The 13,813-nt window shown below is 30.2% G+C and overlaps 2 protein-coding genes and 1 long non-coding RNA gene across 4 annotated transcripts in view; 1 reads left to right on the top strand and 2 right to left on the bottom strand.

Moving 5' to 3' along the window:
* The window catches only part of LOC138184168 (uncharacterized), a 353,608-nt gene that overhangs the window by 131,547 nt on the left and 208,248 nt on the right, over positions 1–13,813 (bottom strand). The window lies entirely within an intron of this gene.
* Positions 227–1,988, top strand: LOC138184214 (uncharacterized). Its single transcript, XR_011174287.1, has 2 exons — positions 227–1,819; positions 1,898–1,988. It is a non-coding gene; the product is annotated as an uncharacterized LOC138184214 (long non-coding RNA).
* cutlet (chromosome transmission fidelity protein 18 homolog) lies at positions 3,924–8,055 on the bottom strand. Of its 2 annotated transcripts, XM_069121459.1 has the most exons (11): positions 7,602–8,050; positions 7,122–7,385; positions 6,922–7,057; positions 6,651–6,840; positions 6,129–6,553; positions 5,816–6,058; positions 5,395–5,735; positions 5,081–5,322; positions 4,725–4,987; positions 4,375–4,660; positions 3,924–4,296 (listed from the first exon to the last, which is right to left on the bottom strand). In XM_069121459.1, exons 1-11 carry the CDS (start codon positions 7,681–7,683, stop codon positions 4,120–4,122), a joined length of 2,649 nt encoding a protein of 882 aa, XP_068977560.1. In that variant the 5' UTR covers positions 7,684–8,050; the 3' UTR covers positions 3,924–4,119. The 2 variants fall into 2 exon arrangements, with proteins under 2 accessions (XP_068977560.1, XP_068977570.1); XM_069121469.1 differs by lacking the exon at positions 3,924–4,296 and having other exon boundaries at positions 4,485–4,643; positions 7,602–8,055.

The following is a 13,813-nucleotide window of genomic DNA, read 5'->3' on the forward strand; positions in this document are numbered from 1 at the left end:
ATATTGCATTCGATCTATGGGAATTAGTAGTAACTATTGTTAGGTAACAGTTGCCAACGCGTCTCAATACCAATGGTCAAAGGAGAAATCGGCAGGTATGCAAATAAATACAAGAAAAGAACTTTCATAAAAAAAAAAACACTAAACAGAAAACACCCCCCTCACTAAAAAAAACTCACTGAAAAAATCACTGACCTCACTAAAAAAATAAAATAGACAAACTCGAGGATGGTATCCCACTGAGAGTAGCCATCCACATGTTAATTAGCAATAAAGCTAGAAAAATTTACCGAATGTCCAGCTGGACAAATTGTAAAGTACAAATTAAATAAAAAAAAAAAATAATGGAGTGAAAAAAAAGACTTTCCCGAGCTTCCTTGGCAAAAGATAGGGTTAGACTTATGCCATAAAGACCACTGGTTTTTGATCATAACAGACTATTACTTCAGATTCCTTGAAATTTGCTCACGGATAATAGAAAACTGTAAAAAAGCATTCGTTAGATTTGGCATTCACGAAATTGTAAGAAGCGAATACCACACACAGTTTTAATTCAGATTCCGTCGGTTTGTGAATGACTTCAACCTTGTATGTAACAAGTTCGCCAAGGCTCTTACGGAGCAATGGTGCCAATATAAAAATTGCTAAAAGTACTACAACAAAATGCGATGATATTAATACTTAGTCAACCGCGCGCGCCACTGCGAGCTATACGTTTCCACGGCGCTCGGACAAGTCAACCTATACGCTTTCGACCGCGCATTTTTCCAAGTATCGAGGACTAATATTCACTGCTTAAAAAATAAGGAAGTTTAAAAATTATTTGAGTGGTCAATTATATTTTGCGGTAATGATTTTGTTTAGCGATTTCACATGTTGTTTATACAAAACATCAAATTAAAAGTATATATTAAAAGTATAAAAAATATAGGTAAAATTACAAACATTAAAGATGACTAAAGGTAGATAACATGACTTGAACATGAAATTAAAAATATTTTTTTACAATGTGGTATCGTTCGATTATAACTTTATTTAATCATAACTGATAGTGTAACTTTTTAATTAATTTTAACACCACTAGATTGGTGTATTTTATTATATACTGTACTTTATAAAAGCAGAAAAAGTGACGCAATTAATTAGGAACAATTCCAGGTAAACAATAACTAATAAAAACAAAAACAGAAAAAAAACGCGTTGCAAAAGTCAAAAAGGGAGATCTTATTATTGAGTATTGTACTTTACAGAGGAAAGATCTCACTATTCAGTTGGTTAAGTGTTAATATAGGTCTCTTAAGCTACAGAACAGTATTGTTATTCGTTAAAAAATGGTTATTCGCCCGCAGAATTAATATATTCAAGAAAGATTCGATCTCATATCCTTATTATTTAAAAAAACTTAGGTCCCCTTATAGAATACGACAGAGTAGCTCTTAAATAAAATGCCAGAAAAAATAAACAGGAGAAAATGTACAATAACCTATACGTGAAAAAACTTTCTGTATTAAAAAGAAGCGATAAGATTTGAATCATAGACATGTGATTGTACACCAAAATTATAGATCAGGATGATAGTAATTCATACTTCATTGGGACAGAAAGTGGTGGCAAGGTTCGACGAAATCGATGACATCTCGTCTCGGTTCCGTACAAACACAGTTTGAAGATGAATGGCGTTAGTGTACCAATAATAACTCCTGAGCCTGCGCGAGCCAGTACACCGATATCTTCAAGTGTAAACGACAACCGGAACATGAACAGCGAAAATCCTCGCGCACAAGGCAAAGTGGTCCGAAATGACAATCTCGACGATAGCGTAGGTTATCTCGGAATAGAAAACCTCCCGAAATACTGATCTGTTCTGTGTGAATGTATAACATTTACTACTTGTAAGGTTACAAATAAGGACAACAACGCCCTATGGACAAAAAGAGTTAGACACGAGAGGTCACGCTATGCTTGAACAATTCCGAAACCATAACACCGAACAAAAATAAAGGAAGAGACGATCAGCGACGACGAATACGAAACCAAAGAAGATGAACAGCATTCATTAACAAGAAGAGCCTTTACAGATTGCTCGACACTGAAGTAACCATGATATCTAGACGATCATGTTATGTTAGTGATAGAATTTGTCAACGGATCGGAAGATCCAGAAACGTTTAAAGTTGCTATGAACAGCAAAGAAAGCGCTAAATAGAGGGAAGCCGTGAATGTCGAAATGTTCTCCCTACAAAAAAATCAGATGTGAAAGTTAATGGATCTACCAAGAAATGTGATGCGGTACCGTGCAAATGAACTATTCGCGTGAAAAGAAATCCCGATGACACGATCGACAAATACAAGGCAAGGTTAATCATTAAAGGATTCAATCAGTGTCAAAACATAGACTACAGTCAAACGTTTAGCCCAATTGTAAAGATGAGCACAATATGTTCAGTTCTGAGTATAGTAAACAGATATATTTGACATTCAATGTGTTAATGGTATTCCTATATTCAAAATTCGACAAGACCATATGCATGGAACAACCAGAACGTTATAGCGATAGTACCAATAGGGTTAGCCTACTCAGTAAAAGTTTGTATAGGCTGAAATAGGTTTCAAAAACAAGCGCTTTGCAGAATTGCTTGTGAGACTGGGATTGCAAACAAGCGATGTTGTACATCCGAGATAAGAATGGCAAGGAACTCATACTGATCCTATATGTAGATGACGGATTGCTAGGAACGACCGATTCAGAAGAATAATTAATTTTTATGTAAAACGTAAAAGATTGTACGGTAACATAGTAGGTTCATAAAAGAAATTAAATTCGTAAGATGATTATGCAAAATCCAAAAATACGTAAGTGCCCGAATATTTATCAACGGAGTATATAGCGTACATCAAATATATTTAATGGTTTCACAGAGAAAACATTTTTTAAATCTGATGTTACTCCTTTTCGTAAGCAAATGCATAGACGATATACGAATATTACATATTTTTCTATTATGGATATGAGAAATTAAATTAATAATAAATAAAATTTAGGTTATTGTGGAAACTAATGGTTTTCATTAAGATAGAAAGAAAAAAACACACAAATAATCTACTGAAAGTTGAAATAAGTAATATCTGGTTTCTTCTTTCCATGAGACACAAGAAATAAACTTTAATGAAACTATTTGGGTTTGAAGAAAACTTGTGCAGAATATGAAATAAAGTCGGATGAAAAATCGATTTAATACTACAATTTCGGTTGGGTTAAACGAGAAGCACGTAGCATAGATATCACAAAAGCAACATTAATCGTGACAAGATGTTTTATTCGTAAATTGTTCACCGATCAAAAAGTGTTGCAACAACGATGTACCGGATATATCAATGAAATATCATAAATTTCACATAAAGAATACATCACATAAAGAATATTTCATCGATACACTGTTCAAAGAGGTCTATTTCAAATTGGGGCGTTTGTTTGAAAGGTTCTTTGTCAACGCTGCAGTGATGGATTTTTACGTGTACGGGCGTAAAAGCACACCCGGCGTTCCGTTTTTCGAGGAACCATGCTAATCTAAGTATTGAATCTAAGTATTGAAGAATGAGTTAACTAAATCATTCGTATCTGTTTGTTTAGATGAAATCAATAATTTCTAACTCAAAGTTATATAGAATTAGAATTCTATACAAGGTGTTCATTATAATAATCAACAACCAAAGTTAGTTAGAAATTAATTGACAATGGACTAAAATATACAAATTAGAATATTTTCCAATTAAAAATCGGGGTCACATATGTACACTTTTCAAAATATATGTGAAGAGTCAAGAAAAGGAAATGATAAATACATTCTTGCTTATTTTTTTATTTTTATACCGATGTATGTCTAAGAGGAAATATTTTAATATAAAGGAGCTAAAAGTGGAATCTGTTAGGTCCAAAAATATAGTTGATGAAGTTTTTTAGTAGTCTAAGGTATATTTGTTATAACAAACAATGCTTTCACATATATGAGGAGTTTGGAAAAATACATGTCAAGCTCTGAAATCAAATAAAAGCACACTTTTTATAACACAGAATAATGATGATAATAATAAAAATAATAAAAAATTAAATTTAATAATTTAAAGAAGATTCCTCATTTTAACTTTTCGGCGAACTGCATTGCTAAAACCTTCTTTGTATTTATACCATACACCATTCTTTGTTAAACGATTTAACGAATTAATTGATTCTTTATCCAATTTGTTGTGTTTATCTTGATCGATTGTAATAATTCTTCCAAAGAAATCCTTATATTTCTGTAATTATCATTATTTTTGTAATATTTATGTTGAAAAGGAATTAAATAACATTAAAAGAAACGTAGAAATTATTACTGTTTCTGTTGTTTTCGTTTGAAGATTTTTAGATTGCTCTATAACATTAGTATTGCTAGCTGCATTATTGCATATCTTGGTGACAGGATCTGATGTTGAATTGGTTATAACATTATGATTTGTAATTCTTTCATTTTTACTTTGAATAGATCTTGTATTTTTTACTGCATTTTCAGCTCGTCGTAATCGTTCAGCTTCTAACTCTTGAACAATTATTTGTTTCACTGTATATGTGAGTGTTCGATGATACTTACAATCCGGAAAAATGCCTATTTCAAATATATTACTGAAAAAATATAATTAATTTGTACATTTTACATACGAATCTAGACTACACTTTTCTAACTTACGGATCTAGTTTGTAGTCATAACTTTCATCAAGATTCTTTTCTTGAATGAATGTGAGGCCAATATCAATTAAAATATTCACTAATCGATTAAGATCATCCTTCTCTTTGTCTGAGTGTAAATGTCCAGAAACTGTTCGTAATTGCGGAGATAATAAATCCGGAAGAAAAGGAGCAATGTCGATTGTTAAAATTACACTGTTACGACCACTACTTCGTTGAACAGCAGTTAGAATACCAACGTTCCTTGCATGTTTCTGACTCATCTAGGAAAATTGAATTTTTTAATTAAATTTATGAGTCTAGATCATATCATATGTATATATGATAATTATATATACAATATATGTAATTCTTACTTCATATGCAATGGAAGGATAGGATAATTTAATATTTCCTGCGGTTGCAAAATATAAATGCCAGGCAACGAATGTATAATTTATATAAGGCATAACAGACCAAGTTTGAAGACTTGCAACAAGAGATAAAATTTCATCAAAAAGTTGAAACCATTGTAAACATAATGCTATATAACTCAAATTATCACTACAAGTTTCTGGATAATTATGGAATATGCCTTGAGCTAATTTTTCTGTTTCTCCTAAAGCAAAAAATAAATGTTACTAATATCTTAAAAATTTGTATTAATAATATTACTATAAAAATAATTTACCATTTTGCACAGTCTTTAGTACAAGTTGAACTCTTTCTGAAAGAGGTAGTATACCATTTCTATTCATGGGTATTTTTAATATTTGTTTCCACGAGTCGAACAATCCTTTTCTACTATCTTTTAATGCAAAAGATAAATTGTCGCCTAAACTAATACCACCCATATATTGTAATGCTCCTAGACATGATCTAATATCGCAACCAGATACTTTTACTAATCCTAAAAGTGCATCAGGATTTACTTTTAAATTTTCTTTTTGTGATATTTCCATTAATCTGTCTGCTACTTTTGTAGCATTTACTTCTGGTACTGGTATAATGAGGGCAACTGCTCTAAGAGCTCTATAATAAATATAAAATAAAATTAATATTCGTGCATAGAAGTATATGAATCATACAAATAAGTTGTATTAGAAATTTACCTTAAGGAAGGAGTATATGGTTCATTACAGATGCATATTACAGGACGGTGACAAGAATTTGATTGTTTAGCAGTTTTCGTCTTATCTTTCTTTCCTTTTGAAACTAATTTACCTTGTACGAACTTAAGAAGAAGATCAATTGATGCAGCTGGTGCACCATCAATTTCATCTAAAACTAAACAATTTGGCTTTGGATCGTTTCCCATTACTGCTTTCATTTGTGTTGATGCAAGAAGGACTTGTCTATATTTAACAATACATATCTATACAAATTTGCGATTTTAGTTGGATATTAATTTTAATTGTAAATTACCTAAATGCATCTGGACTTCTTTCATCACTTGCATTAATTTCTACTACATTATAGCCAGCATGTTTGGCTGCTAAATGGGCTAACGTAGTTTTTCCTAATCCAGGTGGTCCGCTAAGTAGCACAATTCTCTGAATTGGGAAACCTTTACTATCTACTTCCTGAAAAGCTTTTTCATCCATAAATTTTTTATTTCTAAATGTAAAATTTACTTTTTTCTTCTTGTTATTAACATAATTTCGATTAAATACTATTTTATCCCAAAGTTTTATCCAATGTAATAAGTGTCTGTTTACACTTTCATCTGAAAGTAACTCCATGTAAGATCTAGGTCTATATTTATCAACCCATAGTTCATCATCTTTAGCAGATTTTGTAGCAGCAAGGTAGGGAATTTCAGAACTGGCACGCTTAACATTCTGTAATATCTACAAAAAGACTTGAAATTCTTACAATATGCATGTCATTAAAGTTATTGCAATATATGTTGAAAGAAGAGATAATATATATCTTCAAGTCACTTACAATTTCTTCAGCTGCAGTTTTAAGTTGACTATATGGTACTGACAATAAGTTAGAAATTGAATCTGTATTTTTTTTAATTTTACTTTGCTCATTATTTTTTACTCTTATATAAATACGTTGTGCATCATGTGGCCTAGTTAGAGCAATAAAATTCCAACGGGGAACTCTCAATGATATTGACTCTCTCTTGCTAAATAAAATTATGAAGCAAATAATATGAATCTTTTACTACTTTCAAGTATAAAAGTTAGCGTATTCTCTTTTAACATACTTTTCAACATCTTTTCTGTTAAAAGAAACTCCACTGTCACATTCATTAAACTTAACCTTAGCATCTACTACCACTTTGATAATTTCTTGAGGTTCATTCCATCGTGGTTTCTTTTCTTTTGGTTCCTGAATATTAGCTATAATTCAAATACAATGATTTATCATATATATGAATGTTTTAATTTATATGAAGATACATACCAAAATCATTTACATCTAATATATCTGAGATATCACCAAAAAGTTCATTATAATTTCTCTTTTTTGTAATATCTGTACCAAAACTGTCATTGCTTTCAATAATTTTACTAGTACCGGAAATACATAATTCATTGTATTTACTAGATGTAGGAGTATTTAATTCCTTATATAGATTTGATATAACAGTATTCAATTCATCTTCTCTCGGTTTCTCCTGCAAATTCTGAACTTCTTGAGGCTGTTCTCCTTTTTCTTTTTCAAGCTCTAAAAGTAATTTAAATTTGTAATTACATTTATTTTGTGACTTTAATTAACTTACACTTTTTTTTACTAACTTTTTACATTAATAAACAAAAAATTTATTAAATAATAGGATAGAATATCCTATTAAACAAAGTTTCCTATTTCTTATACACAAATTCTTAGATCATTTACATAAATTTATAAGAAGTTATGACAGCAAGGTTATAATTCGTATACCTTCAATTTCTTTTAAAACTTCATATTCATCTTCGTGAACTAAATCAAATTCTTCATCAGGATCGGGAAATTCAGAATCCATAATTGCAATTTGTTTTACAAATATTTTAATTGTTATATATTGGTGTTCTTCAAATTTAATCCTAGTTGTACATTTTTGTATACGTATACAATATTATCTATTATATTTTGCCGCGTATTTTTCCGCGGGAATTTTAAACCGTAACACATGAGTAAATAAACAAATATGATTTCGTAGTCAATGAAGATAAGCGACATCAATATATATTTAATTGTATTAATATCTATTTTATTTCTGTTAATATCTATTTTAATAATACATTTTCATATACAAATTTTTTCGACATTTGTTTCGACGAACTATGGGTCGTATATTAACCATTCTCTTGGAAAATGATATTAAAATTTCATTAATTCTATACGAATATACATATGTATATAAAACTGACTTTTTTATAATATATATAAATATATTACAGTCACATATTTACGTAGCGTGCCATTACTGAAACCGCTGCGGTTCAGCGAACACTTTTACGAGCTTGTGTACGGTACCAAATAAAAATATTGACACACTCCGGATCTTCGTATAAAATTCTTCGTAAATCTGTAAAGAATGTGATTCCCTATTTAATCTTTTTGTAAAGTATAACTGTCGATTCTAAAGTTTACCATGGTATACCATATAATTACAAATTTAAAAAATAATTATAATACAGAAGAAAGGTAGAATACACACAGTGTTCAGCGAAACAGAAGTATCGGCACACTTGCGATTTTGTTACATAAATTTATTATAATAATTGATTTAATATTTAGTATGTAATCCTACTTCTTTATGTCAATTTTCAGACGATTTGATATTGAATGTACTAATTTTTTTGTGACTTTTTGATCTATTTTATACCATTCCTCAAGGAGCACTTTCTTCAGATCTTACTTATTAATATTCTTTTTCTATTTATTTATTTAAATTTTACAATTTGTCCAGTAGGACATTTGGTAAAATGTTATATCTTGGTGTTGTAATAATATAACATGTGGGTGGTTACCCCCAGCAGGGTACCATCTTCGTGTTTGTTAGGTTATGTCCTTTGTGAGATCTGTTGGGTGTTTTCTTTTTAGTCTTCTTTCTATGTTTGATGTGTTGATCGTTTCCGCTGCCAGTTCGGGTGCGTTTATTAATATGATGTGTCTTAATCCTTCTTCCTAATTCAAACCAAAGATGCTGAATAGAATTTAGGTCTGAGGATTGTGAGAGTCATTAACATATACGGTGTATTAAAAATGATTTTTAAAAATTGTTTAATAATATAGGTTATGTGTGTGGAATCATTATCCCGTTGAAAATAATAATCTTAACATAAATTTTATTTTTCCGCCTTTTTCCAAACTTCTGCTTCCAGATATTTAACTAATTATATTTGTCCGTGGTATTTTCGATAAAAATAAGCTCTCCTACACGAGAAGAGCACATACACCTTCATATCATCACCCCATCTCACCCGTATTTGACGGTTTGGATATAGTTTTTTTTATCTAATTCAGTATTCGATTTTCACCAAACTAAAACCTATTCACCACATTAAAAAATATTCGATTTGCTTTCGTCTGAAAGCAGTATCTTGTTCCAGAATGTTTTTTTTGTACATAATTAATAACAAACTTCAATGACTTTTTTTTATTAATTTTTTTACTGCATGATTTTCGTTTTGCAACTCTTGATTCATATCCAGCAGATTTTGAGCGTTCTTCGAACTATTGAAATTGGGATCTATTTCTGTGTTAGATTTATTTTTGCACTGTTCCAGATATTTCCGAGGACTTTTTTCTCGTCTATAAGCTCTCGGAAGACATCCGTTTCGTGTAGCATTTGTTAAATCTTCTTCGCAAAAAAATTGTTTAATCATTTTTTCTACGGTAAAAGGGCTTCTGTTAATAATAATTGTCTAATTACACTTTTTACGGCAAAATGGCTTCTGTTAATAATTTATTACGGACAAGATTTTCCTTGGTTATATAAATTTAAAATAATATTTCTTTTACCATTTATTGCTTCTTTTGTTTCATTTCTCATTATTTTCCTTCCTTTCTGCAAAATATTCTTACTAACTTCGAAAAATGACGATCGGTTTGAATGGTATTACCCGTAGCATTACCTGTGGCATAATAAGTGTAAGACAATGAAGACCGCCTGTCCTTCGACCTATTGTCACATGCCATAAATTAAGGATTAAAGGTGCCATAAATTAAGGCTTCAACCGACTAGTTCGGACGTCGTGCAATTACGACTCCTGAAAATGCAAGATTTTGAACGTTCTTACACGGACGAAAGTCAAACTGAGCAGCTGAGTGCACAGAAATCCTCCAATTGAACGATACATAGACAACAGCTTACCTGGTACAAGTCGTAGAGAAGATTATATTCGAAGGCGTAAACCATCCTGCGCGATGTTTTGAAGAAAAATTGTAGATTAAACATTATACCTATCTATTCATTAAAATTCATAACAGCACATCGAAAACCTCATGAAATTTTTGAATAGAAAGGATTAATGTTTTTTCTGATCCTTTGCCTCCATAAATAAATAATATATGATAGTACATGTAAACAATGTTTATACAAATTTCACGCATTCAAAGCTGTACACTGGTGTCCAAAATCACATACGCATTCAGTATTCTTGAGGATTTTTTTTTTATTTACAGTTTGTCCAGCTGGACATTTCGTAAATTTTTTCTAACTTACTCTTATGGTCGAACGCTATCTTGCATGAACCACACACTTTCTATACAAATTATTGATCACTATACAGGGTGGTTGGTAACTGGTGGTACAAGCGGAAAGGGGGTGATTCTACGCGAAAAAAGAAGTCGAAAATATCGAATAAAAATTTTTTTTTTATTTTTTTTTTAATTTTTCCATCGAGATAACGATCTACAGTGAGATCCGTTATAACGTACCGCACGCGTACCGAGCGAAAATTCAAAGTCGATTTTCTCGAAAACAAAGCCTCAAACGAAAAATTTTTATTCTATATTTTCGACTTCTTTTTTCGCGTAGAATCACCCCCTTTCCGCTTGTACTACCAGTTATCAACCACCCTGTATATGAAATTGTATCATGTAATTAATTCCACAAAGAGGTATTAGGAGAAAATTGTCTGAAACATTGTAACTCGATAACACCAACATATACGAAGGTGTGTTATGCACGATTCAAGAGGTTCTTCAATTAATTTTAACGGAATTCTGATATGCCATTAACAATCTCGAACTTCAATGGAGAGAAAATAATATTCAGTCACAATTCTATTTTACCTCCCTTGAGTGACGTTGAGCAGCAAAGAAAATGGCGTTATACATACCTATACATATATATTCTATATATCCTCAAAATTTCATAATTTTCTGTATTTCCGGGTTGAAGATTTTTCCTCGTAAATTCTTACATTACACAAAGATTTGTAGGTATATGCAATTTTACTGTACTAAAGATTAGCAAATTCTTTAAATAGATATTTCTGTAATTAATTTAACAATATGTTTAGACATCTCATTTCTGAATTTTACAGATAAATTAAACCACGAGTTCTAGACCTGACATCATTTCTTGGATATTGATATCCAACTTTGATAGAAGTAAATTTTGAAACTGTCAATAGTCACGCGAGTTTCGAGACAAGAATCAATCTTGTTGATTCATAATATCATATCTAATCTGCGGATGTTTATGCATTTTTATATTTTTATGAGCATAACTAAACAAATAGAATTTAAATAGAAATTTTTTTTTCATCTACTAAATATAATGGCATTTTATTTTCGATTTATATTTTTTGGATTTTATATGTTATTGAACACTATATGCATTTTGTGGAGTTTTTCACCCTTTAATATTTTGGAAATGTATAGAGATTCGCAATGTAATTATAATAATTTTAAGAATACCGGAAATTAATCGTAGGTATTAATAATTTGATGGAATTAACGCTTTTACGTTCTTCACTTTACGTTCCATCAAACATAGAAAGAAGACTAATAAGGAAACTCCCAACAGATCTCACAAAGGACATAACCTAACAAACACGAAGATGGTACCCCGCTGGGAGTAACCACCCACATGTTATATTATTACAACACCAAGATATAACATTTTACCAAATGTCCTACTGGACAAATTGTAAAATTTAAATAAATAAATAGAAAAAAAAACTTTACGTTCTTCTTTTACGTTGAAATGAAAGCTACATTGAAACATAAAATATTCCTGGATGGCAACAGAATTAAAAATGGTAATTGATCAATGCCCAATATCGTTTATTAGTTTGCTCATAGAACGTTCTTTACTGAACACTCTGTATAATCATAAAACTTCCATCGTTATTATATAAAAAAATAAATATCCAAAAAAGATAGCACACGTTTGCTGGTTCGATCATCGAGGATCACACTTACGACAGCAGTATCGTCTTGAAAGTTCACATAACGAGGTACGAACCGATATAATCGTTGATTAGCTAAGCCAAGAATATCCTAAAGGGGATGATTAATGGGGATTTGAAGGGACACGACATTAAAAGTACATATACAGGTATCCAGTAACCGTGCGATACATTATTCAAAAGGCGGAACACGATGCTTTAATAAAAGCAAAAAGTAACCAACGTGCTGGTAGTTTTTAATGCCATCGTGAAAGCGCAGTCGGTGATATTTTTGTCATCGCGGGGGAAATATTTGCTGAAAATTTCATCTCTCTTACTCCTGCTTTATATCATTTCCGCCAAAAGTTTTTTACCATTTCTGTCAGATTTTTTTCTTTCACTGTTTTGATCAAAGACCCGGAAAAATGCATGTTTAATTCCTTTGAAAGACGAAATTCTAATTTTCTTTATCTTTAACGTGGTGAATGTTGCAGGGTTGAAAATATGTCATCTAGAAAAGGCGAGTTTCATTTTAGTTGGAGTAAATTAAATAAATTAGAAAGTAATAGTTGATGGAATTATTGAATTTAAAAATGCAACGTCATTGCTTATAAAATTTATTGTGGAACATTTATGCTTTAACTGAAGTGTTGATGTTCTGCATTATAGTGATATTATGTTGAGGAATATTATCCACATATATTATAATTTTATTTGTGACTATAATATCTGTCATATTCCGTATATTATTATTTCCTACGATGGTTTAATCAAGATATCAAATCAAGATCATACACGTTTCTTGCAATTTAATCTAATCTAATTTCATCTTTTACAATGTTTTTAAATGGAATTTGAATTATCCATTACTTTATTGCAATAAACATCATTAGCGATATTTTATTTTATGATCCTTAAATATTTAGGGAAAGTTATATTTTTATATAATAAAATATGTTATATTCCGTATATTATTTTTTCCTACGATGGTCTAATCAAGATATCAAATCAAGATCATACACGTTTCTTGCAATTTAATCTAATCTAATTTCATTTTTTACAATGTTTTTAAATGGAATTTGAATTATCCATTACTTTATTGCAATAAACATCATTAGCGATATTTTATTTTATGATCCTTAAATATTTAGGGAAAGTTATATTTTTATATAATAAAATATGTTATATTCCGTATATTATTTTTTCCTACGATGGTCTAATCAAGATATCAAATCAAGATCATACACATTTCTTGCAATTTAATCTAATCTAATTTCATCTTTTACAATGTTTTTAAATGGAATTTGAATTATCCATTACTTTATTGCAATAAACATCATTAGCGATATTTTATTTTATGATCCTTAAATATTTAGGGAAAGTTATATTTTTATATAATAAAATATGTTATATTCCGTATATTATTTTTTCCTACGATGGTCTAATCAAGATATCAAATCAAGATCATACACATTTCTTGCAATTTAATCTAATCTAATTTCATCTTTTACAATGTTTTTAAATGGAATTTGAATTATCCATTACTTTATTGCAATAAACATCATTAGCGATATTTTATTTTATGATCCTTAAATATTTAGGGAAAGTTATATTTTTATATAATAAAATATGTTATATTCCGTATATTATTTTTTCCTACGATGGTCTAATCAAGATATCAAATCAAGATCATACACATTTCTTGCAATTTAATCTAATCTAATTTCATCTTTTACAATGTTTTTAAATGGAATTTGAATTATCCAT

Source organism: Bombus flavifrons, chromosome 1, assembly GCF_040668555.2.
Source record: "Bombus flavifrons isolate JBK064 chromosome 1, iyBomFlav1_principal, whole genome shotgun sequence".
NCBI classification, from domain to species: Eukaryota; Metazoa; Arthropoda; class Insecta; order Hymenoptera; family Apidae; genus Bombus; species Bombus flavifrons.

Coding starts and splice junctions, on each gene's coding strand:
- cutlet (XM_069121459.1), bottom strand. CDS start 7,683: ATGGATTCTGAATTTCCCGATCCTGATGAAGAATTTGATTTAGTTCAC. Junction 6,059..6,128: donor AGAAGTCCAGATGCATTTAG/GTAATTTACAAT, acceptor TGTTAAATATAG/ACAAGTCCTTCTTGCATCAA. Junction 4,661..4,724: donor TATGACTACAAACTAGATCC/GTAAGTTAGAAA, acceptor ATATTTTTTCAG/TAATATATTTGAAATAGGCA.